The 26,919-nt window shown below is 39.8% G+C and overlaps 1 protein-coding gene across 2 annotated transcripts in view; it reads left to right on the top strand.

Moving 5' to 3' along the window:
• Positions 1-5,302: 5,302 nt before the first annotated feature.
• Positions 5,303-26,919, top strand: part of golga7 (golgin A7) — a 28,344-nt gene continuing 6,727 nt past the window's right edge. For both annotated transcript variants that reach the window (XM_066714557.1, XM_066714556.1), the window contains exons 1-5: positions 5,303-5,355; positions 9,923-10,048; positions 13,877-14,029; positions 20,371-20,472; positions 23,495-23,554. In XM_066714557.1, the coding sequence (XP_066570654.1) occupies positions 5,347-5,355; positions 9,923-10,048; positions 13,877-14,029; positions 20,371-20,472; positions 23,495-23,542 (438 nt within the window). In that variant the 5' untranslated portion in view covers positions 5,303-5,346 and the 3' untranslated portion in view covers positions 23,543-23,554. The remainder of the gene's footprint in view (positions 5,356-9,922; positions 10,049-13,876; positions 14,030-20,370; positions 20,473-23,494; positions 23,555-26,919) is intronic.

Here is a 26,919-nt window from a genome sequence, read left to right as displayed (position 1 = left end):
AATCATTACATTGCAGGCTGTGATTATTTAGCATTTATTTAGCATTACTATGAGCTATTGTTCAGTGTAACTGCGTGTGTATGGCACTGTCTTTGTCTGTATTCAGATATAAAGCGGCCATTAATTGTGCTATTAGCAGTCCTGTGTGTGAGGGGGGGCCATCCTGACCAGCCTTGTGCCATTCAACGCAACGCAGGTGTGCGCTGTCCTTATTAGTTACAGGTGAAATATTTAATAGCCCCCTGGACCCCTGCGCCAGCAGCCTTCAGTGCCCCCCTTTCGAAGGGCCCCATCTCCAAAGGGCAGGGACTCTAGCTGTGGGACTCCAGCGAGGAGAGGACTGCGAGGAGACGCTGAACAGCAACAACAGGCAACCTTGACGATCTCTCTGATTTCCGTCCTGCTCTCTCTGTCTTCTCTGCATGCAGCTGCACGCCATTGCTTCCGTAATCCCTCTAACCTCATCTCTCTGCCTCTCCCCTCCTCCTCCCTCCCCTGTAGTCTACTCTCTGGTGGCCTGTGGAACTGCCACTCAGCTTCCAACAAAGCCGACTTCATCTCCGTCTTCGCCTCCCACCAGTCTCTGGATTTCCTCACTCTCACCGAGACATGGACCTCCCCGGACAACTCTACCACCCCTGCTGCCCTATTCTCCCTGTTTGTCCTTCCCACTCCCCTCGTCTTACCAGACGGGGAGGACGAACAGGGCTCCTGCTCTCCCCTTCTCTCCTCTTCTCTGTCCCCCCCTTTCTCTCCTCTATCACGACCCACAGCTTTGAATTCCATGCAGTGGAACCCACCTCTCCCTCTCACCTCTTCCTACTAGTTCTCTACTGTAAACCAGGTCCACTTACCTCCTTCCTGGATGAACTTGACTTTTTTTCTCTCCTCGCTCCCCTCGCTGTCCTCACCTACCATCCTCCTGGGAGACTTCAACATCCACCTTTCCAACCCTTCCCACTGTGCCGGACTTCTTCCTCTCCTTCACTCCTTTAACTTCTCTCTCTCTCCCTGTCTCCCCCAACTCACAGGGCTGGACACCAGCTAGACCTCATCTTCTCTAGAGGCTGCTCCCCTTCATCACTCTCTGTGACACCCATGGACATCTCAGACCACTACTTCATCTCCTTCTCCCTTTCCCTCCCCTCCCTCTCCACTCCACCCACGCCCTCTGTCACCGTAATCTCCGCTGTCTCCTCCTCCACCCTTGCTTCCACTCACTCTCTTAACTTCCATTGACTGTTTTTCCCATCTATCTGTCAACTGTGCTACCTCCTCTTTTTTCTCCTTCCTCACCTCCTCCCTTGACTCTCTCTGTCCTCTCACGTCTTGTTCTGCCCATCCCTCCCCTCCTCAGCCTTGGCTCTCTGCTGTTCTCCGCTCAACCCGAACTAGTCTGCGTGCCGCCGAACGGAAGTGGAAAAGGACCAACCTCCCAGCTCTGCCCTTGAAGTCTACCCCTCTCTACTGTTTACATTCTGCTCCTCACTCACCTCAGCCAAGAAGTTTTACTTCCAATCACTATTTCAATCCACTGTCAACAACCCCCGCAAACTCTTCTCCACCTTCTCCTCCCTCCTTGCCCCCCTCCCCTTCCTCCTCCCTCATCTCTCACTGCTGATGATTTCGCCTCCTTCTTCTCCTCCAAGATTGCAGACATCTGCAGGCTCTTCAACAGTCCCCCCTACGTGTGCCCTGGACCAGCTCCTTTCTCGCCTCCTCCAAGCAACCTCTCCTGATCTTCTCCCCTTCATCTCCTCCCTCCTCAACTCCTCACTTCTCTCTGGCTGTTTCCCCTCTGCATTTAAACAAGCTGCTGTCATGACACTTGTCAAAAAACCAACCCTTGACACCACCTCTCTTCAGAACTACTGCAATGTCTCCCTACTCCCCTTCCTCTCAAAGACTCTCAAGCGGGGGTCCACCATCAGCTCTCTGACTTTCTGTCCCAACACTCACTCCTTGATCCTCTGCAATCCGGCTTCCGCACAGCTCACTCCACTGAGACTGCTCTCCTGGCAGTCACTGACTCACTCAAGTGTGCTGCGGTGGCCTCCCTCTCCTCAGTCCTCATCCTCCTTGACCTCTCTGAAGCATTTGACACCTTCGATCACTCCATCCTCCTCTCCTGCCTCGCTGACCTTGGAATCTCTGGGACTGCTCTCACCTGGTTCTACTCCTACCTCAGTGACCGGTCCTACCAAGTGACATGGCGAGGTTCTTCATCCAACCACACTCTCTCCTTCTTCTTCCGATAAAAATCTAGGAGTGACCCTCGATCCTGCGCTCTCCTACAACCAGCACATCACCACGCTGACACGAACCTGTAAATTCTTCCTGAGCAACATATGCTGGATCCGTCCCTTCCTCACCAACTACTCAACTCAGCTGCTCGTCCAGTCACTGGTCCTCTACTGCCTGGACTACTGCAACTCCCTCCTGGCCGGCCTGCCTGCAACTACTACATGCCCGCTGCAGCTCATCCAGAACTCCGCGGCTCGTTTGCTATTCTCTCTGCCTTGATTAGCACATGCTACTCCACTGCTCCGCTCCCTCCACTGGCTCCCGATACAGGCACGCAATCAGTTCAAGACATTGACCCTCACCTACCGCTGTCTCGACCACACTGCACCAAGTTACCTTCAGACACTTGTCTCTCCATACATCCCCTCCAGACCACTGCGGTCTTCTGGTGCCAGAAGACTAACTCTAACTCTACCTCCTCTCCACTCTCCTTCCTCCAGAGCCCGCTCCTTCTCATCCCTGGCCCCTAAATGGTGGAACGACCTTCCCACCAAAGTCAAAACAGCAGAGTCCTTGACCTCCTTCCGGCGCTTACTCAAGACACATCTTTTCAGACAGTACTTGTAATATTAGTTCTTTTAATCCCCGTTAGATAGCGCTTCACAGAGTTTTATTACGCTCCTTGCGTTTTTGATTGTTTTCCTCCTTGCTCCCTTTCCCGGAACCCTTGACTGTGACCTTACATCTTGACAGCACTTAGCTTTTACTGTCCAGGATGTATGACCTCACTTACTGTACTTGCCTGTGTAAATTGGAAGTTGTAAAATGTATTATATTTTGAATTGCTATGTTTTATGTAAATTGAATTAGTAATATTTGATGCCTTTACTTAATTGTATTTTTGCACTTTGTTTTGCACTTATGTTGTAAGTCGACCTGGATAAGGGTGTCTGCCAAGAAAAAAATAATAATAAAAAAAAAAAATAATAATAATAATAATAATAATAATAATAATAATAATAATAAACACTTCTCATTTCTGCCACCAGATGTCTCCCTTGCCCAGCTCTCTGCTCCTCATCATTCACTCCTGTCTTAATTGATAAATCATCTCCACCTGTTCCTCATTGCCCTAGTTTACTCACCACAGTATATATTGCCCTTGTTCAGTTCCCTTCGTGCGAAGTATTAGTTGCATTACCAAGCCTTAGTATTTGGCTTGCCGACTCGTGTTTTGACCCAAAGCCTATCTCTTATTACCTGCCTTTAGGATATTCCCTGTCTAGTCTGTACGCTTGATCGATTGACCTCCTGCTTGTGACCTCTACTACGATTACTGTCTTATCCTCTGGTTTTGTCCACACCTGAATCCTTATTCCCCCCCCATAATTTTCTCTGACAGTTAGATTTTCCACACTTTGCATTACTTAGAAACAGATAAATAAATAAATAAATAAGAAATGACTGGTGAAACTGACTTGAGAATCAGTGGCAAAGGATGAAATAAAAAACACATTTCATTTGCTATCAAAAGGGAGACAAATACTTACAAGAAAGGCTTCATTGTTCATGGAGCAGTAACATGTACTAAACTAATGGTTTTTAAACAGTCCCAATGTGTAATAGATTCCACAGTGTCTTATACAAAGAAAAAGAAAAAAAGACTCTTTGGTAAGGAATCTTGGCATAGTAACTTCTGCTCCATATAGAGATCACATGTACAGGGTACAGTACAAGTATTAAGCCAGCAATCATAAAGGCCAATTGTATGTCTACATACTATTAAAAACATTGTGAACAGCTGTCTTTGGTATTTGTCTATTTGCCTAGAGACTATAGTTATATTTGTATAGTGTATATTGTATTGCCTACTGTATGAAATATGGCAGGTATATTTTACAACAAACGTGATATATGAGCAAATTCAATTATATTGATTAAAGCTGCTAAAATGAAGCATTAGAACATGGAAAACGAAACTTCCAAACGATTTAATATCTCTTTCAGCCTTTAAAATAGAGAGGAATTTGAATTTCTCTTATCTCCGACCACAAAAGAATGTTTATCTTCCTTTTTTACCCAAAATACACTTAAGTTGATTGTTTATATACGAAAAAAAATAGAATTAATTGGATAATAATTTTTTTCATGCATGAAAAGAAGACAAATGTTTCAGTATAAGGTGGTTAACAGTCAATGATTTTGCCAATTCTTTTGCCACTTCTTTCCTCAGCTGAAAAACTCAAGGAAATGCCCCTTTTTAAAGTTATTACAGTCACTGGCCTTTCGTTGTAGGGTAATTGGTTCGTGCAGATAATGTGCTTGCTGTGCAAATAAACTCCCCGTTTTATGAGTGAAAAGGTTGCTCCATTCTCAGTGGCTTGAGTTTCTATGCAAACAGGAAGAAAATGGTTGATCGTTTTATTAACCAGGACAGTCAGTCTAATGGAATTGCACCCTGAACTACACTTTGAACTCAAACCTTTGTTTTTAGAGCTGGTCAAAAGGTGAAAACAGTGACCGCTAAATCCTTATTCCCATATGTCCCCTAAGAAAACTTTGCAACTTAAAGTTTGGACATTTCCCCCTCCTTGTCCATCAAACCTTTAACTATATTTCTATTTGGGAATACCCAAAACATTAATACGGAGGTATCTGATTTAAGCTAAACAGTCAAGAACCCTTTGTGTCATGGATGGTACTCCTATATTGCATTATTATACATGCATTTGCCTATTAAAACACTCTCCGTGAGGATAAAATGTGTACACTTTTTATTGTTTATTAAATCATAATATTTGACCTCTTGCAGCTTCATATTTGTCTGCTGCTTTACATTACAAAACATATTTTTGCATTCTGTAGGGAAGCACGTATTATTACACATAATATTTAATACTGTATGTATATAATGTTTAAACATTTTTGGTCAGGATCATAAGAATAAACCAACAGGATAAACACTAATGACAGCAAAGACAGCAAATCATTATACATCTTTGTATTGCAAGCGGAACGCAATTGTTTCACTTATTTTCCTTCAGGACCTCTTAAAAAGTACACCAGCCAAGGCGGAACCAGGAGGAAAATAGGTCTTTCAACATGGCGGAGGTAAGGGAAGCTTCATGTATAATTCTGTGTTTATTTAGTTTGGCGTGAGGGTTATTGGTTCATAATCAGATTGAGGGTTTTAATTAGTATAGCAGAGTCTCAGAAGCAGCACTCGAGTGACTTAACACAAGTGTGCGTTTTTCTCACGTCTAGTAAATCACAACTGTACTGTCCACTGTCGACACTGTGTGAAGTGCCGGAGTCTGTTTACTGGACTTCTGCTGATTTTTGATCCTGTGTTTGAAATTAAAAAAAAAAAAAAAATAACAATACTGTGAAACATTTTTTTTCCCCATCAGTAAACTCTGCCTGTAATTCATGTTCAGATCTGTATTAAATGATTGACTTAGGGCAGTTATTCTCACTGCAGCCAAGATCCCCAGTGACTCTAACAGACGGGCTGTGTCCGTTTTCCTGATCGTCTTCATGATCTACGTTCATTTTCCCTGGTAGACTAATCACAGACGGATCTTAGTGGAACAATATAGACGCGACAAAATCATTAACATTAAACCAGAGATATCGCTAGATTGGTTTATTGCTGTTTTCATGTGGTTTATTTTGTTTACAAAATCACTGGTTTAGTTTAGTAACTATTTTAATTGTAACAGTAGGTTTGTTGTTTTTTCTTTTAACAAACCTATAGGCTAGATAGCTGGTATAGAAACTGCTGTCCACGATTTAGTAAATCACACACAAATATATGATACGATTACCTGTCTTCGTACCATTTAAATGTAGAAGGCAAAAGTGTCGCAGCTTTCTTGTTACCTTTATTATTTAAATGCCAGATGTAGTATTTTAAATCAGTTGGCCAGGAATTAGATGTGGATTCACTCAATTAACAATCCCAGTCATTATAGAGAGCATACGTGTAAATGTGCTGTTCCTGGGTGTATTCAACTTTTTAAATGTTATAATGAGTATGAGTGTGCTTGGCATGAAAATGTTTCACTGTATGTGTGGCTTGGATACTGCTTTTCAGCTGTGTTCTAATTTCCTGTTTTTCAAGAGTTCACAAGTAGCCTGTGCTTTTCTGTGCTGGGTGCTTTTACGTATCTGATTATCATGACTCGGTAAATAAGATCTCCATGAACTGATGATTTACCAAGAAAACAGGTTCTATGGATATCTGTGAGATCTCCGTGAAGTTTTTCTTATTTCACTATACAATGTGACTCTATAGATAGTGGACAAGTTGCACAATTTAACACCTTTTAAACTGAATCTAATTATGTTTTAAAATAAGTTCTTAAACTGTAACACGTTGAAGGGAGATAGGGACACTATGAATGGGGCAAGAGGGTTGTTCTGCACAACAGCAGCATGCTGTGACTTATTATTTTTAATTGTCAGCTTTAGTCTGGAGTTTGTAGTAAAGGACAAATGGTTAACATCTGTGCTTGATTTTAAATGTGCCTTCTAGACATGTAAATATAGAAGAACTGTATCTTAACTTAATATACTGGCACATTGTGTGGTGTCTTAAAGCCTCTTTGTGAAGCCTTCCTAGAATGTGCTGTAATGAAAGCTCCATTGTGTGTGTTTTTTTTGTGTGTATTTATTGGAAAGGGGATACGAAAAGTGCTTTTACAGGACAACAGTCTTATGCTTGCATTAAAGGTGGAAATTCTTGGCCCACTTCGTAAGAATGTTTTGGACATGAGGAAGATTATTTTGTATATGTAGAAACTGTAGATGCTTAGTAGAAACTTCTGTTGGCAGGTTTTCGGTGTCTCCAATGAGCTGCTGCAGATCATGTTCATTTTGAGTAATTGAGACAATAATGGGTTAATAAATGCGATTAGGAGCATGCCTTGGCTGTGTAGCTCTCCAGGACCAAGTTTTATGACCCATGTCTTTGTGCATTAGTCTTTTTTCGACAGTTAGCTGAGTTCTTAAATTTCAGTGCTGTCTCTTTTGTTAGTGTTAGAATATCAAGCATGATTATTACTTATCTCAAAATAAATATCTCATGTGTTCTACAAAAGTGTAATATCATGTTTGTTGCAAGATAATAAAGCCAATATTCAAATTTTCTGGTTAATATGGCAGGTTTATATCACAATATAAAACTCTGTACCCTCACATGTCCACATCCCAAATGTCATAATTTTGGTCAGTTTGGTTCAGTGATGGCCAAGCTTCCAAAATAATATATTATTTTATTAATTAAATTTCTGTTCCCAAGTAACTCAATCAGGTACTGTCCCTTAATTCAGAATTACTTTTGAAATTCTCAGCTGTAAAAGACCTTGAAAAATGCTTTAATTATGCCCAGAAAAGCACAATAATTGTATTTAATTAGGCCTAAGCGATCAAGAGCTTAGCCAGGAATGAAAGCCACAGAAGACCAGGCAGCCTTAGAGGACTACACTTGAGTACATGTTATTTTGAGATTCCTTCCCTCAGTTTTTAATGTCTAGCTTTTCTGCTTGGAGAATGCACAACACAGCCCAATATTTTCTAGAACCCAGGATTTGAAAATGAAATAAAGAAAGCTGTATTCATGTTCACACTCTTCTCTCCCTTTTTGGGAACCGAAGTAATTTGTATGATGCTGATTAAAATGTGAACAATGAGTATGCCACTTCAGTGCTGTACAGTTAATTTGCCCTAAGTACTCCAGGCTGTTTGGGTCCAATATTATTGGATTGATCTGACCTTATTGTACCTGGCAGTGGGGCTTTTGTTTGTATAGCAAGTTGGCTCATTCAAAAAAGACTTGATTGCACTAAAACAAGCGTGAAAACCACCATTCTGACAATAGCATGGTTGATTACTACATGTTTAAAGTAGTGCTTTCGCTTGATTAGCAGAGTTGAAGACTGGCTTTTTAAATACATTTTATTTGGGGGGTGGGTGGGGGGGGGATCCTGTTGGAAGCAACATTTCAGTTTATTGTAAGGGGTGTTCAGTTTGGTTTCCTTCTTGGCTATTTAACTATTTTCTGTACTGTACAGGAACCTCTAGTGGAAGTTTTTGGTTGGGATATAGCATATGGTGTGGTTTGTATTTGGAACAACTTGGTAGAACTGCTGGAGTTGGCATGAATGTTGTACTGGGCTTTTTGTATGAAGATGCAGCTGTTAATTATAATGGTATGGAAAGGTAGTTTTCCCTTCCCTTCTCTACTGTAATTTTTTCACCCCTTCTTCTCGTAAATGTAGTGTTTTTATATTGTAATGCCGACTCAGAATCCTTCCAGCACAAAGGCAACCTATTTAACAATACAGTATTAATAAAGGAACCAATGTATATTTTTGAAAATTATTGTAGTTCATGTGTTTACATGAGGTCTGAAAACTGTAGTGTAAGAAACAAAATGCAATGCAGAAGAGGAAAGCATTGTTTTCTGACTTTTGCAAATGAAGTGTGCTATTCACAGTGCATCCGGAAAGTTTTCACAGCGCTACACTTTTTCCACATTTTGTTATGTTACAGCCAAAATGGATTAAATTCATTTTTTTCCTCACAATTCTACAAAAAAATACCCCATAATGACAACGTGAAAAATGTTTTTTTGAAATCTTTGCAAATTTATTAAAAAGTAAAAAACAAACAAAGCACATGTACATAAGTATTCACAGCCTTTGCCATGACACTCAAAATTGAGTTCAGGTGCATCCTGTTTCCACTGATCATCCTTGAGATGTTTTTACAACTTGATTGGAGTCCACCTGTGGTAAATTCAGTTGATTGGACATGATTTGGAAAGGCACACACTGTCTATATAAGGTCCCACAGTTAACAGTGCCAGAGCACAAACCAAGCCATGAAGTCCAAGGAATTGTCTGTATACCGCCGAGACAGGATTGTATCGAGGCACAGATCTGGGGAAGGGTACAGGAAAAATTCTGCAGCATTGAAGGTCCCAATGAGCACAGTGGCCTCCATCATCTGTAAATGGAAGAAGTTTGGAACCACCAGGACTCTTCCTAGAGCTTAAGCCTAGGCAAACTGAGCGATGGGGGGAGAAGGGCCTTAGTCAGGGAGGTGACCAAGAACCCGATGGTCACTCTGACAGAGCTCCAGCGTGTCTCTGTGGAGAGAGGAGAACCTTCTAGAAGAACAACCATCTCTGCAGCACTCCACTTATGTACTTGTTTTTTATTTTTAATAAATTTGCAAAGATTTCAAACAAACTTCTTTCACGTTGTCATTATGGGGTATTGTTTGTAGAATTTTGAGGAACATAATGAATTGAATCCATTTTGAAATAAGGCTGTAACCTAACAAAATGTGGGAAAAGTGAAGCGCTGTGAATACTTTCCGGATGCACTGTATACAACCAAAAACACCCTTGCCAATGGCTACAGTAAGATTTCAAGCATTTAGTGGCTCGCGTTGCAATGAGTTATAAAAAGGAGCAATCGGAGCATTCTGACAGTTACAACCAATCACACACAAACACTCTAGTGTGTTTCAGTACAATGAAGCACTTCAGGATGAGGGAGCAATGTAATTGGCCCTTTACCTTGTCCCTTTGTGGTGTAATGCCAGGATATTGAGGATCCCTAGCTGAGAGAAAGCGCTCTATTAACTGACTGTTCTTTCTGTTTTTTAGACTCACAGTTTGCAAGACATGAGGCAACAACCAGCCATAACTGCCAAAGTCTTCATCCAGAGGGATTACACTAATGGAACCTTGTGCCAGTTTCAAACCAAGTTCCCTGCAGAGCTGGAGAACAGGGTAGGGAAACCACATTTTCCATTATTTTTTTTATTTTTTATTTTTTTAATCTATTCCCAGGCCTCAACCCCACCATTTCACGTGGAATGTACTGCACTTCAAGAAGGTCCCAAATCACAAATAAGTCAGTTGAAATAGACTACCTGACTTATCTTTCTGTGGTGCCGTTGAAACCTGTCAGTCTCCCACCGCCAGCAAAAGCGAGTGTCGTTAGGTCCTCGTTAGTGCAGCATTTCAAATGTGATGCGCTTCCCAAACACATAGTTTAAGTTGTTTGTGATTTATCATTGTGAGTTCATAAGAGGTATGGGGCAATCATGAGGAAAGATTGGAGTCGTGAGAGTAGATAAATATATTGCGTGAGCGTGTCTCTCTGTACAGGGTAGCATGGCTACGATTTGCAGGTATATCGGATGGCATGCGTCTCTCTCTACCCCTCGTGACTGACTGTTTATGCTGCCTACATATCCGACAGAACATCCCTGAAATAAACTATAGCATTTACCTGCTTCCTATTCTGTAAGGTGGTAAACTTAGCCACGATATTGTTGATTAAACAGATGAAAGGAAACCTATAATTAGCTGACTAGAGTTCATGTATACATGTATAGTCCAGCACAGGCCTACTATTTTCTTAAGTTGCACTGCTACATATTACCAGTATCGGATTTGTACAGCCAGAGTGGCAAACTGTAAAAGTTTCCCTAAAATGGGACAATTTTGCCAATTCCACAATTGTTCTATTTAATAGTCAAGCTTAACAACAGCTAAAGCTTAGAGATATTGTCTCTTTATTTCGAAAGTACATAAGCAAATGAAGCATTTTTTTCTACTAATGTCTTTCTGAAACAAACATCACTAACCCAGAGCTAAAGGGATTGCTAAGAAATTATTTATTTATAGTCTGTGCTCTGTAACGTAAAGCTCCAGCACTGTATTTATTGATGTATTATGACCATAATGTTTTATTAACAACAACATATGTTTCATAAAAAATAAAGAGAACATGTATATAAAAAGGCACAATAATGCATAATTGTTAAAAATAAAGAAATCCATAATTTAGTACAAGTATTTTAAGAAGTTAATTAAAATTAAAGTGCAGGATGAATTTTTTGTGTGTGTAATGTACAAAAGGCTCTGTAGTGTGGATGCTAACCTTATCAATCACTTTTAAGGAAGTTTTAAAGCACCTAATTTAGTTTTAAAGGAGTGGTGTGGATGGTTTCAAAAAATTACATGACATTGTCTCATTGGCATAGGAAGGGAAGGAACTCACAAGTGTTACTCTAGGTTGTGAATTGAAAAAGAACGTCTTGATTTGGTGGGGAAAAAGGTGACGGTGTGCTACTGGATTCAGAGGATTTAAAAACCTGTCCACACAGTAAAATGACAGTACTGTACTGGGCTAGTGGGGCCTGAATAATCATCTCCTCTTCTTCATGGGTGGTCTCCCACCAAGCAGGGAGACAGTGTGGGGCAAGTTTATTCTGAGGACATGGGTATATCGCTCGGTGGAGTGGAGTTTTCTGAGGTACCTGACAAGTGGCATTCATCAACACAATAAAATAAACCAGCAAAGCGATTGTGAGATATAGCTAGAAGGTATAAAGTTATAGTACTACATAGAGTGGGTATTTAACTCCATTTGCTTCCAGTCAAAACCCAGTCGAGCCCTTTGAATGATTGTATTCCTCGTACAAAAGTAGTGTACCCTTCACGACATGGACTTGGTTTTAATGTACGGCCTCGTATTTCTCTCCAGTTTGGAATGTTCTCAATTCAGCAGGCATGACACAAGCAGCTAGTCTTATAATATATCATTTTTATTTTATTTTTTTCTTTCCCGAGGAATGATTTTCCTTCGGAATATTGGAGCACGCAGTTCCTTGGAGTGGGTTCAGAGCGTGTACATTTTTTTTATTTTGTGTTTTTTTTTTTTTCTGTTTTGGTTTTATGTCTTTTCTTATTTGATCTCTGGAGAAATAAATTGCCTTGAAAAGCTTAAAACGAATTCTTGAGTTGAAAGTTGCTGGCATGGAAAACAAGTAACCTAGGCTATCAGATTATTTAGTGCCTCTGTCAATAGCTTGTCTGGCAGAGGGGCATAAAAAAAAAAAATGGACAATTTAACATTTTAAATATTTCAACCTTGGATTTGTAGTGAATCAAGAAGCTAGTATGAGGAGGGTTAACCCATTCTCTCCTTCATTGATCAACTATGAAGGTTTGAGTGCACTTTTTAAAAACTGGAAACCTTTGCTCTTAACTACTGCTGAATCAGGTCTGTGTTACATTTTCTTATGAACAGGATCTCCACAGTATCACATCATTATTGCTCATACATATCAGTATGGGGGATAGGGAAACATTTTCTTGCTTAGATCCCTTTGCTCATTTTGTTACGTGAAGGAATAACATTCTAGAAGTAGCATCCTTTGTAAATCCACTTTAAAATCATTTAATTATAAAGCTTTTACTATGAGACAGTCATGTGCTTTTAAGTTGCTGCCTGAATGTATCATTTTCTAATACCCTGGCAGAATAAGGTTTAGCATTACAGATTACTATGTCACTGAAACGCAGGACTGTTTAATACAGGCAAGTCTTTGTAGACCACCCTGTGGGGAACTATACTTTTGTGGCTGGTGTTGACTACACTTTGGCCACCAGTCAATTTACTCAGAACATTATTCTTTAAATCTAAATACCAGGGACTTGAATTTGGCTGTTTTTTTTCTCCCCACTTGGAGTTTTTTCAGGAAAACTGGCCCATCTTCCTTGTTTGCAGACTCTGGGAATGCTCTGTGTATTGCAGTGACAGGGCCGTGTGAGACTCAAAAGAGGATCCTGGAGTCGACACCCAGTCCGAACACTCCCCAAGGTTCATTCACATCTTGGGGTGGGGGGGGAACAGGAGAGGATTAAAAAAAAGAAACTCCTTTCTCCATCTTCTCATCCTCAAGTTGGCATCACTTGAAGTGAAAGAAAATTACTGGTTTTATTTTTCTGGTCTTTTTTTTTAAAATATGTATTTATTTTCCACACAGTGGGGATGCAATTATGCTATCCTTGTCTTCTTGTCTTGGTGTTGGAGCCACGCAGCTCTTGTGGATCAGTTTCAGCAAAACAATTGGTGCTTTGTTGATAAGGACTCTGGGAAATATATATATTTTTTCCTTTACATGCAAGTCAGTTCATTGTAAAGCCTATAGCCTCCCCTCCCTCCTTCCCATTTTAAAAACTATAAAAACTTCCAAAAAATTCAGTGCATAAAGTGGAAACATGCAGTGCACAAAAGGCCAAGGCATCCTAATTATTTCTCATCTAAAGTGGGATTATTACTATATACTTCCAGGCAGATGCATCATTTGCTTTGATTTCACAACTGCAGACAACTGACCTGCACTATTATCCAAATATGTTTTGGAAATAAAATTAAAAATTGCTGGCATTCTTTGCTGTGTGCTTGGCTTTAATGTGGCTTGTGCTGTAATCCAATTTTGAGTAAACATAATGTATTATCCTAATGCTGTTCTTCTCATTTTCCAAGGCACTCTAAATGAGCCTGTTTAAGTCCAGTCTGTATCCTTGTGGATATGTTCTCAAACCTTGGTCCTTAATGTAGCCCCTGACTAACACCACCATGTGCTTCTGTTACGTAAATGTAAAGAATATCAGAAGATTCTTTAGGATATCCGGGATCAGGACTGGAGACTCCCTTATCCTAGACTAACCAATATATATCTTGGGTCAGATCTGTCTACCAAATTGGCCATCATTGTGTATGCATTGCTCCTTATGATAATGTCCTGATTGTGATTTCAGATTGATAAGCAACAGTTTGAGGAGACAATAAGTTCGCTGAACAACCTGTATGCTGAAGCCGAGAAGCTGGGGGGCCAGTCGTACCTGGAGGGCTGCTTGGCCTGCCTCACTGCATACACCATCTTCCTCTGCATGGAGACGCATTACGAAAAGGTATTTGCATCTCAAATCTCAGCTCAGCCAAGTTCAAGCGGAACCAACCTTAAAGTCCAGCACTTGCACTCTATGAACTGTGAAATGGCAACTAAAAAGATCTGGGCAGGATCCATTTTGAAAACATTTACTTGCCACCACATCTGATATGTTCGTCCTTAGACAGTTAATCAGAATTTGAATCAATCTCTTTATGCCCTCTCTCCATAATTTGAATAGTTTGTTTTCCAGTTATATTGAATACTTTTGTTATGCAGTCGCCACTAAAATATTTTCCACTTGCAAAGTACCCTCCCACATTTGTCGGCTGACGTAAATGTCTAGACTGCTGGTAAATTGTGAGCTGTCTTTATTTTGTGGTTTGGGATTTGGCTGAATAGGTACGAGAAGAGACTTATCTTAACCCTGAGGATTACAGGTCAAAATTTCAGCCGGCGCTGTCGTATTATTAGAGGACTAGAAGGCCGATTTTCGGACCAAGCTTCCACCCACACTTTAGAGAGCAGAGAGGATTGTTAAGAGCAGTGTTTCCTACAGGATTCTGTCTTTGTAGTGGGAGCACTGATTGTTCTAGGGGGGTCGAGGGCATTCCGCCACGGGAGATTTTTTTTATTATTATTGTAGAACAGCTGTCGGAAGAACCTTGGTCTGAATGTTGATAGAAAGAGACATCTAGGCAATAAATTGGTAGTAAGACATTAGAAATGTGCTATAGATAAGTAGGGATGAGACCAAATAGTCGAAAGTTTGACAATATTAGATAGTTAAAAAAAAAAAAAAAAAAAAAAAAGGATATATTGATTTTATTTTAGAGCCTGTACTGTTGATTGGCTCTCTATGTAGCTGTAATGAAGATTGTGATTGGCTAACAATGGTTGTGTTTGTATAGCTCGGATTTCCACAGTTCTGGGTTCGGTGTAATTCTACAGATTTCCGCATATTTGTGGAAATCTGCACCACAACGCGACCAATGGCTTCCTGACAGAGAAGGTCTGCATGGAAATACTTTGACAAAGTAAATTTAAAGACTGTTAAGTGTATATGTGCAGTTCAATTAATCTACCACAAATCTACAGCTGGTATTTTAAACCACCTAAAAGCCAAACACCCTTCTGCAACGCTAGCAATGACAGAAAAGGAAAGAGGAGCAAGGTTAGTAGATCATATAAATTAGACCGATAGGCTAATACATTTTGTATTTCGCTGTTTTGACCGGAAAACTGCCATAAGGACACTAATGTTCAGATATTTTCGTTGCTGCTCAAGTTGCTATTATTGAATTATTATTGAATGAAAATTTATAAAAATGAAAAACAATTGAAAGAAAACATTTTGGTCAGTCAGTTACAGATATAATTGCAAAATATTCCTTTATAAACAGTAACAACCTTTATAGTTAATTTGAAATTGTGGTAAAAAAGTTGACAATATTAGGAAACGGTAATACAAGAGTCTGATACGAGATGCGTGAGAGTTGACAGGTGCTTATTACTGCTATTATTATACCATCTCCATACGTATGTTTACATAGCCTAATGTTTATTTAACAGAGTTGTTGTGTTAGATAAGTATTTTAAAATGCATTTTGCAACCTTTTGCAATTACGAAAATTGTCACATTGAACTATTTTAAATGGGTGGTGGGGGGCAAGCGACTATTCGATTAGTTGAGGACAACAGCTGTTTAATTATTTAGTCAAAATATTTGTCATGCACATCTGTAATCCAAAACCACTATCCATAGCACACTTGTATGTAAAATCTGGTAACGTTAGATACCGGTAGCTCTAAGATTGGGTGACACTTTCGATTGAATAACTAATTAATTTTGTTAATCAATGTCTCATTCATAACATACAGTATAGAAAGTGTTTTCAATCCAAATCCTACAGTAGGTGGATAGCTTCCTTGTTCCTTTACTTTTCGCCTCTGCTTGCTAGCTGGTAACAACTGATATACTGGATTAAAGTGGCAAGAGTCACTCTTGTTCATCTGTAGTAATAACTTGCGATCTAGCCTAGTAGTAGGAGGGCATGGCGGCTTCCCTGCTAACACACAATGTCGCCACAACATTGTAGCAGCGTAATATAACGTAATTTAGGTTGCTACATCTTTGTTGCAACATTGTGTGTTAGCAGGGTTTTGAGCACTGTACATCGAACCTGGATTGCCTAGCAACCCTACATGGTGTAGATTCAGAAGCGGCGTAAGCATGAATAGCGGTGTAGGAAACAGTGGTTGTGAGTATTAACCATTCAAGAAGCTTTTTAAAAAAGCAGGTGTATTCAGCACCGCAAACCCAACCGGCTGATTTCTCGGCAAAGAAGAATGATCTGCACACGTATTGTATTTTAAAAAGAAAGTTCTGGGGATCCATATATATAGGATTTTTTTTAAGTGTTTATAAACCAGGTTCATTTTGAAAACAACAACATTGTTTTGAGAATAGAAATGGTTTGTATAACTTAGGTTTCTTTGCTAATGCATATGTCTGTATTCATTGCAAAAATGAATTATAGAAACAATGAAAAACTTCAGTGTTAAGTTTCTTGTGATATATAGGTTTCATATGATTATTATGTTTATTTATGTAAAATTAAGTAATTTGCTGCACTATACTAATCTCTGTGATTTGTGTGAGAGCGCTGTAGTCCTGACTCGTAGACCAGACACTGTGAGCTTAGTGCTCTCAGTGTTAAATTCCACAACATGTAGTCAGAGAGATGGCATAGTAGAACTCTTCAGTGTGTGTGATACTTAGAAAAAAGGGGCTGATAATGCACAGGTTTGGCTTAGGACGGATGCCAGGGACTGGACAGAAGTTCTTTATTCCCGACTGGTAATCCAGACTGGGGCGATAAGAGGAGCTCTCAGCGATTGGTTGCTGGGCGCTGTCATGGCCTATCACATTTCACTAGTGGCCGGCAGAGTAGGAGGTGCATTAGAGCACGACACGGACCCCAGACGCTTTTTGTGGCATGCTCCCAGCCCTCTCCTTGAATAACTAAAGCATACCGATGAAGAGATAAACCTGCATTTTATTGCAGCCTGTCTCCTAAATGGGGGTCTGAAATTAAACTATATGGAAGTCGTTGTTACTGGAAACCCACTGTTTTTTACAGGCTACCTGTCAGGGGGAGGGAAAATGGAGAGATGGGGTGTCAGAAGTCGGGGGCATTCCTTATGAAAACTTTCCACCAAGGTTGTCATTAATTAACTTGACTCATTGGTTATCCAAGCTAGCCATTAGTTTATTTTTCCCCCTTTCCATTGATTATTCTCTTTCTTGAAGTAGTAATGTCTTTTCTAGCCTCCTCTCCTCAGGCTTAAACTGCAGAAAGACTTTTGTTGGATCAGCACTTAATAGGTCACTTAGGGCTACTTTTGCGGAATATTCAACGTCGCCAATAATGTACCTACTTGCAAAGACGGAGGACCTCATTTTGTGAAGCTCTGACCTGGATGTATTGATTATCAGGATCACCTAGTATTAACCAGTAATCAACAGCCCTATCCAGTAGTGTTATCTGCTTGGAGGAGGTGGAAGTATACACCAATCAGCCATAACATTATGACCACTGACAGGTGAAGTGAATAACACTGATAATCTCGTTATCATGGCACCTGTCAGTGGGTGGGATATATTAGGCAGCAAGTGAACATTTTGTCCTCAAAGTTGATGTGTTAGAAGTAGGAAAAATGGGCAAGCATAAGGATCTGAGTGACTGTGACAAGGGCCAAATTGTGAATGCTAGACAACTGGGTCAGAGCATCTCCAAAACTGCAGCTCTTGTGGGGTGGTCCTGGTCTGCAGTCGTCAGTACGTATCAAAAGTGGTCCAAGGAAGGAAAAGCGGTGAACGGGCGGCAGGGTCATGGGCGGCCAAGGCTCATTGTTGCACGTGGGGAGCGAAGGCTGGCCTGTGTGGTCCTATCCAACAGATGAGCTACTGTAGCTCAAATTGCTGAAAAAGTTGCTGGTTCTGATAGAAAGGTGTCAGAACACACAGTGCATCGCAGCTTGTTGCGATATCAACAGCACAAAGCACTGTGGGGAGTGTAGCCCAGATCCAACTAGATTGAAGGGTAGACAAATATCTCTCCTATGAATACATTTTTTGCAGGGAATATTTATTAAAAACAAAAGCACACTCTCACTTTTCACAGGTGCAGGCAAGTGCAGCCAAGCCCTCAACAGGAACAAAATAAAAATAAAGCTCCACACTCAGATGCACTACAAAAAATAGTTTATTAATTATAAAATACAATCATGCTGAATTTTCAGAAACCATAGGGCCTCCATCAGGGTAACCCAAACTAGTGGGGTTGCAACATAAATACTGATATTGCCAGGTGAGCCCAGTTAAAACAGTCGGTATACAGAATTAATATAGCCAAACCAACACAAAATCAGTTCATTACTGCAAGAGCAGAATTTCACAAAAATATATTGTTTTCTGGGAGTAGTTACAGCAGTGGCAATAAATCCAAACTAAAGAGAAAATCCCTTTGCTTACACCAGTTTTCATAGTTGAGTCAGTCATTTCCATAGCATCCAGTGGATACAGAAGTTCAAATATGTCTGTACCACTTGATTATTACCACTATATTATATATATTGGAGCAGGTTGGGGGGCCTGTCACAAAAAGGGCTTGTATGTAGGTGTGGTCTGGTCTTGAAACACACAGTAGGGAGGCAGGTAGAGGGTACAAAACAGGCTTGCTGTAGTTTTATTGCTCCCCTCAATGGCAGGCACAGTGTCAACAACTAACAAAACAAAACCTAGCTCTGTTTGAGCACTAACTACACATAAAAGGTTCCTAAATACAAACAAAACACTAATAACAGTAAATGCCCAGGTCAGCAGAGCTGAACACCGGGCAGACAGAAGTATAACAGGGTAAGGCAAGTTCTTAATCAGAGTCCGTAATCAAAGTTTGTTACCGGTGGTAAGTTGTCAGACAGTCCGGGGTTCAACAGGGAGAATGGTCCAGGTCCAGAAAAAGGGTCTCAAGCCAGTGAATCTGTCAACTACCCACTTCACCCTTCTTTCTCCCGCTCTAGCCCTCCTGTGCACCTTGCTACCCCAGCCAAGAATGCACCCCCTGGTCTGATTCCTGGTTCCTTTTATAGAGGAAGTGGTGGGTGGGGCTATGGCCATCAGGAGCCCTGCTGGCTTCTGGGGTTTGGAGTCTTGGAGGAGAGGTTTTGTAGTCTCCTCCACTGAAAGACCCGCCCTGACCCCAGCCTTGCCTCTCACACTGCCACAATATATATACAGACAGACATACATACTGGGTCGAAACATGTAAGCAGCCTCCTTTGCCATGGAAACTTTTATAAATGAAATAAAATACACGTTTATTTTTTCAGAACTGACTGTGATTATGAATATTCACTAAATTGGGAGTTGCTGTCTGTTTGCCCTCACCATTTTTGGCGGAGCTTTCAGTACCTATGTTTAATTCCCCAAGGACAAGACACACTGACTACTTTGAAACTAGAGTTTTTTTTGATATTTTTGTGTGTTGTGCCAGTGGAATAATGCTTGATCTTCTTAATACTGTAAATGTTTCTCTATGTCCCCTCTTATGACTGTTTGTTTCATAATAGTTTATGCTCCCCCTATTATTATTATTATTATTATTATTATTATTATTATTATTATTTTAATTACAGGATATCCATCAGAGCTAAAACTGTCTGTTGAACTCATATCTGACAGGGTCCAGAGCAAAACCTACTCACAGGATTATTGAGAGGGAAATGTGAAGAATGATCACTTTGCTGGTAAATGGAAGAATCATTTCCACATTTCCTGAGTTTGTGTTGGAGGGAGGAGTACTCTGCAAATGTCAAGTAGTTTGCTTGGTACAGTGCATCAAAGTAATCAATTCAAAGTGAATTATGAATGCATTCCCCATGCTCCACTGTCCTAAGTGATTTAAAGTAACAATTTGCACTTGGAGGTATCTTACAATTTTATATATATCTTTTTTTTTTTTTTTTTCCTCCATCTTCGGGAAGATCAAAAGGGTGATTCAAGTTTTGTGGCAGCATTGTGTTGCAAGTGTTGGCAGTATTGTCCCTTTGTAAGGTTTTAATGCTGACACAGATCTGTTGAGGATTCCCATACACTATATAAAAACCAAACTGAAGTCTGTTAAACATAACAAAGGATTTTTCACATGAATCCAGGAACATGTGACTGGTTACTTGTTAAATTGGCCATATAATTACACCCCTCCTTAATGTGGAGTGCAAACAAACCAACAACAGCCCAGTAAAATTCAAACATGGTTTCTGACCGTTTTCTCTCTTTCTTTCTTTTTCTTTTGGAAGGTTTTGAAGAAGATAACCAAGTACATCCAAGAACAGAACGATAAGATCTACGCTCCCAGAGGCCTGCTGCTCACAGATCCCATTGAGCGGGGGTTGCGAGTGGTATCCTTTTCTTCTCTGAATCGCTCTGTGACTTCACTAGGCCGGTATACTAATCAGGTGCAGAATGTGCCCAGATTGGCATTCCCAGTCTTGAGTTGTCCCATCTTAGCTCTGGACCTGAGAACACTGATTGTTTTCAGGTAGAAAGAAGAACCAAGCAATGTGTCTTAGGAAAGTGGAAATGATACTTTGGTCAAAACCATATAGTGCTGTAGTGGTTTCTGAAATTCTCAGTATACACCTGTGATGAGTCAATTGCTTACATATGTATTTACAATCTTTGTGGGTTTGTGTGCCTTTTAAGACAATTACCTGAATTTGGTTTCAGGAAGTGTATATAAGCCTACATGTGGTAGAGAAAAGGGGGGGTGGTTCTCTACGGTTCCGAGAGGGAGGAGAAGACCTAGTTGTGGACGTATTCTTTGTTGTCGCAGTTTTGAGACAGAGATCATTTAGAAGACGTAGAAGACGGACCCGACTCTACACTGGTTGTATACGACACTTCTCCTGTTCCTGCCATTGTGACGGCTTTTCAGTACACATTTGAGATGCTGCTATTTTGTGATACTGTTGCATGAAGGGACGTGGCGAATGAAGATCGTCGTAGCACCAGGATGGCTTAAACTCTCTCTATTTGTTTTAGCATGGATTATGTGGTTTATCTGTGTAATTAACCTGGGTTGTCTTTGTTTGGATGTCTATAGTGATTGTGAAAATACATATGTGTAACATTGCAGGTCTGATTGCTTACGGTGTCCATATAATGTCATGACATACCATTAAAACAGAGGTGTACACTTCTGTTAAGTGCTAATGGAATTATAGTTTTTTTTAATTGTATTTCTTCTTTTGATCGGCTTGTTTTATATTTGGATAGGGGATTTGGGGAATATATTGCTTTTCATTGCTTTCTTTTGGAAACTATATGATTCTGTTAGCACTTTTTCTACATTGAATGTTGCATTGGAGTGTTGGTCTAGTAAAGAACGTAATGTTTATTTGAATGTGATTCTTATTCCTGATACTGTTCTGTTGTTCTGGATGGTTTGTGTTCCATGGATTATCGACTTATTACTTTTCTGGGACACGGATTGACTCTTCACTGGACACTTGATGAATAAGTGTATACTGGACTTGCGTGTATTGTATTAACTCCTTGGCCTGTTATTGAATTCACATTATATTGATAATGATTAACTATGATATTGTGGTACATGTTGTGTTGGTCTGATCTGGGGCTATGTTGGCACAGGGTGCAACTGCATAATTATTGTCTGATAGGCAACGTGGTGTATAGGGGTGTCCTGGTGGTGGTTGTGTTTGTGGCAGGTTTTGCCTGCCTGGCGCCCGAACAATCGTTTATTAAACACGCTCTCATACACCAATGAAGAAACAACTTTATTACAAAATACATAAATACAGGTTAACATGGAGCCCTCCTCTCACTTGAAGTGAAAAGAACTAAGGATGTGAGTTGGAGAGGCCTTTATATATCTTCAGATAGATGATAGGTTACAGTCTTATCTATCAGAAGTGATTAAATATTGTTAATATACAGTTGTAGAAAATAATTTACAACATGCATAAATAACATATGCCTGAGTGGTTGTTGTTTGATTAGTTGATTGCTGCTGGTCAGAATTCTTCAGGCAGCAGATGTTATCAAAGACATTGTTTTAAGTCCTCAACAAAATACCTGTGCCCCTTAAGGACAGTAGTTGATTGAAATAACCAAAAGACAACAGCTGTATTCAATCAAAGAAACAATGAGCCTCAGACAGAGTCTGGGTACCATGATTTTGGTAGATCTTTGTAGCATCCTGAGTAGTTGGTACAAAACTACAGACCAAAACATACTAAGAAACTAAAAATTAAAGCAAAACTGAATAACAACAAGAAACCATTAATAATATAAAGAATATAATCAAAGTAAATTTTCCCACTACAGTTCTGTACAGCTTTATGGGCCGTTGTGTATGTGTTGTTCTTAACACGCCCTTTTTTTTAATTAGTACTTTGCTCACTGATGTTTAAATGGTGAATCACACATTAAAGTGGAATAAACCTAAATACCTGAATGAGCAACTGGGATGTGCAAGTATGAGTAAACAATGAGAAATGCAGAATGACCTAAAACAAATCCATAAATAACTCCTGATACAAAATGGGGTGAAAAACAATTGCAGTTTAAAAAATAAACCATGAAAGCATTTCAAACCACTATAAAAATCCATTCCCTTCCTTGTACTGATGCTTGCTTGATAGTTTTAGTGCAGAAGCAATTGGTGTCCGCCAATCTGCTGTTTAATAATGCTAAATAATAATGCTAATATGTAATCTGGTGACCACTCCACTGTCCAGGTTGTCTGAGTAACAGGTTCTTAATAGAAGCAGATTTCAGCTGATCAAGAATCCTTGCTTTCTGCCATGGCTGATGAAATGGGGGGGAGGGTACCTTGTAATAATAGAAGGAAAACAAAATTAATGTTTCATCAGCATAAAATCCAAGAAGGCTCTTACAATCCATAGGTCTCCAAGTGTGTTCAGATTCAGTATTCAGATTAATTGCTTCTATGCTGGCTCTGGTGAATATTACTGAAATTGCTCACAGCTGTACCCAGTTTTTCGGCTGTATCATTCCCTTGGCTTTCATTGTTTGGGTGGTTTCATTAACATATGTCAATTCTCTGATCTTGCTTGGTCATACCCAGTGGGCAGCAGGCAGAGAGGCACAGGGCACTCTGGGCTCTTTAGATTCACCTCTGCTCACCTACAGATCAGTAAAAGTTAGAAATTGGCCCAAATGACTCTCCTATCCCTTCAGTAGCTTTCCCTCTTTTGAGCTAACAGAAGAGAAGGCTTGATTGCATTGCTGCTTGTGTATTAAAAGCATCTGAATCAAGGCATGTCACAATTGTTTACATGTATTTATTTAGTTAAACGAATTAACAACACACTGCAGTATCGACCTGAATTACAATATTGATTCTTATCAAACTTCCTTAACCAATATGTTTCTCAGGTGGAAGTCACCATCTATGAAGACAGAAGCACTGGCTCGGGAAGATAAAAGTTTGCAAAGGTGAGTTTTATTAGCAGGCTTTCTTTCATTGAGTAACACTGTCAAGCAGCACCACAGATTAATGGAGATGATTAAAGGTGTGAAGGAGAAGATTTTTGTTCAAACATTTGTTTGTTTTCTTGTGCCAAAGATGTGCTGCATACAAATTTTTAAGCTGGTCTTCTGCAGGACTCCATAAAAACAGAGAAGCCTGCAAGAAGAAGATGATGGAAACTTTCTTTTTAGTTTTTTTTTTTTAGTGAAACACATTGGTCAGAAATGCTGAAAAGCAATACCAGCTGTGAGTGAATTTCAGTTGCTTTTTCAAAAAAATATTGATGTATACGGCTGGTGAACAGTATACCGCCTCACCACGGTATCATACCCATACCACGGTTTCCTATTATAGTCATCTATGTTTTATTATTGTGGGCTATTTTTGTGTCAGTATTTCGTATTGTTTGATAAGAAGTGCATGTTTGCATACACAGCTCACACGCATTGGGCATGAGTCCAACACATTGAGGCTCCACTTCTAGCCTGGTTGCATTTCAACAAACTATGCTACACGTGCACACACCTCCCCCCCACCCGTGCTCAGGCTGACCGGTTTCTGTCTTTTGTGTCAAGTGGCAAATCTCATGTGAATGTGACAAGCAGACTAATCATTCTGCACAGAATCTGTGTGAAGTCTGAGTATTCATTGGCTAAATAAATAGTCAGATTCTGTGCAGAATGATGAAAGTCTGCACAACGTGAACCCACCCCATGTGAGCACGCCAACAGAGTGATATCCGGTTGTTGGTAGTTTTCTATATAGGAAGCCTACTTACAGCCATGTAGTCGGGAGTTATCGATAAAAAGGGGTGACATTTAAGAGTTGAAAAACAGACTAAAACTGCTGTGGGTATCTATAGGATTTAATAAAAGTCTGTTTTGGAATTGTTGTAGGACAGAATGTATTTTATCTAAATCAAATGAGACCGTAAGTGATCAGGTTTTATTTATGTAGCTTCTGAACTGACTATGCACTGTATCTGTTAATTATGATTTATTAATAGCCCTATAGGGGTTTTATGTACGTAATTTATAAGTGAATACGTACTGTATCAGTTATTTTTTATTATAGCACTGTTTGTTTTTAACACAGCTTAACCCTGCTGTGGTACCATGGGGTCTCTGTGACCCCACCCTAATGGTACTGTCAATGTAACTTATTTCATGGTACAAGCAGGGTTAAGTACATTTCTAAAAGAGAGCTTGTTGATCACAATCTTTTGTCAGTGACCTTATTGTTGGTAATGAAAAGCTTGTGATGAAAAGTGTGTGACAAATGTATGAGATACCTTAGGCTCCTTTTAAGAATTGTTTTTAAAATTAAACCTAGTGAAACATTGCAGCTCTGATCATGGTTAGTTAATAAAGTCAAAATGTTGGTATTTTTGGCACAGAACCTCCACACACAACAAAACTGAAAGCACACATTTGTAACACTCGTTTGTAAATGGCAACATTGAAACAGATTTATTTACTTCTAGTTATTTTATGTATTTATTTGAATCAAAAAAATGTGCTTCAGATGCTGTAGAACCCGTCTCTGAAATAACTGGAAAAGTCGTTGAGATAAAGCAAATAGAACTTTAATCAAGACGGCTTGGAAGCACCACGTCGGGGAATTCCTTCAGTGAGAATTTTATGTTTACAAATATGAGTGCAACTTTATAGAAAAATTACGTAGAATCTTGTGTCCGTTCGTCCAATCAGAGGCTTCAAAAGATGCAAGCTCTGCAAAGTTTGTAGGCTGCCCTTCCCAAGGGAGGAGGTCATCATGGAGGCAGATGTCTGGTCCTGTTACAGCATACAAACGGTGCAATCTTGTGGTTTTCTTAACAACGAGGTAACATCTTTAGCTTTGAGAGGAGAAACAGGAAATCCACACACAGACAAACCCATGGGTGGATACATTCGGAAAAACCCATGGGCTATACATTCGGACAAACCCATTTCTCTTATCATACAAAAACAGAAGTCAAAGTGGAAAGGAGAATAACTTCAATAGGATACATCTTTAACAACCACTTTGTTGGTTTTGCTAGGCTAGATAAAGCTAATTTGCTCAGTCTGTATACAAGCCATTTCTAATACTAACATCAATATAAAACACTATATAATTATCACAAAACACTTTCTTCAACTCTTTCTTATACAGAGTCTTCAGATGCTCCTTTTAAAGTTGGGATTTTAAGTCGGAAACTTTATAACACTTAAGAAAAGAACAGTATATCGATACCAAATATCTGTCACTGGCACAGCCCTAGTGTCTGTGCTATAAACTGACTCCCTGAATGATATGCTTACGAAGTAACTGACCATTGCAATCATTCTGGATGAGAATGCACTGATGTTTGCAAAATACAGTCCTGACCTGGAGGAATAATTTGGAGGGGAAGGGGAGGATGTAGCCATACCGAACGAGAGTGGGGGGCAGAGCAAGAGTAAGGGAGCTTGTGTTTTTTACTTTTTTTTTATATAAACGCATTTGTTTGGGCAGGCAGCACTGATGTTTATAGCTGAATATAGGCTAGCTGTGGGAAAACCTCCTTGTCTTTTGTATGTAATTGTATTTTAGTCTACATTAGAATACATTCAAAATCAGCAGCAGTGACCTGTGATTATATACACTTCAAATAAAATGATTTGCTCTACAAATGGTGCTTTCTCCTCTGCAGAGTGCATATTTAATTACATTGCTGCAGAAGGCCAAAGCTTGCCATTCTGACATGTTTTAAGCAGGTCTTAATTTGTTAGATCTCCTGAAAGTTAATGGAGGGGCATTCCCCTCCTGTCCTTTTTCATATTGCAATATCCAGTTCCACATTCTCAAATGTCGTGTGATTAAAGAGCAGTGTGTTCAGACACTCATTGTTTGTCTGGCGGGTAACTGCAAGGAGACTGTTTTCACAGCCCCATTTAACGTCATCCATTACATTTTTATTTTTTTCATGCCTGCAGAGTCAGGGCATTATAGAAGCTGCAATATAATCCTGAACAATTGTATATCCCAGTTTCATCAAAATCCATTCTAGGTTTTTGGGGGATTAATTTAACAGATTACTGAGCACCTTACAAATTTTCTTCAATAAGGTGAAACTTTTATCTCTCTCTGTTGGGGGTGACACAAATGTAATTTTCTTCCTATCAAGAGACCTTGGCGTTTAAGATGCCAAATTACATATGTTTTTTCTTTTTTCTTCTTAAAATTCTCCTCATATTGGACTCCATTTGGAATTTCACAGTTTAGCTTGATCTTTGTGATAATGTGTAATTGTTCAAAACCACTGCACATAGGAAAACATGCTATTTAGCAATAATTGCTTTGAAATGAG

Source organism: Amia ocellicauda, chromosome 9, assembly GCF_036373705.1.
Source record: "Amia ocellicauda isolate fAmiCal2 chromosome 9, fAmiCal2.hap1, whole genome shotgun sequence".
In the NCBI taxonomy this organism is placed as follows: domain Eukaryota; kingdom Metazoa; phylum Chordata; class Actinopteri; order Amiiformes; family Amiidae; genus Amia; species Amia ocellicauda.
Note: the sequence above shows the minus strand (reverse complement) of the source record. Positions and strands in the feature narration are given on the sequence as shown.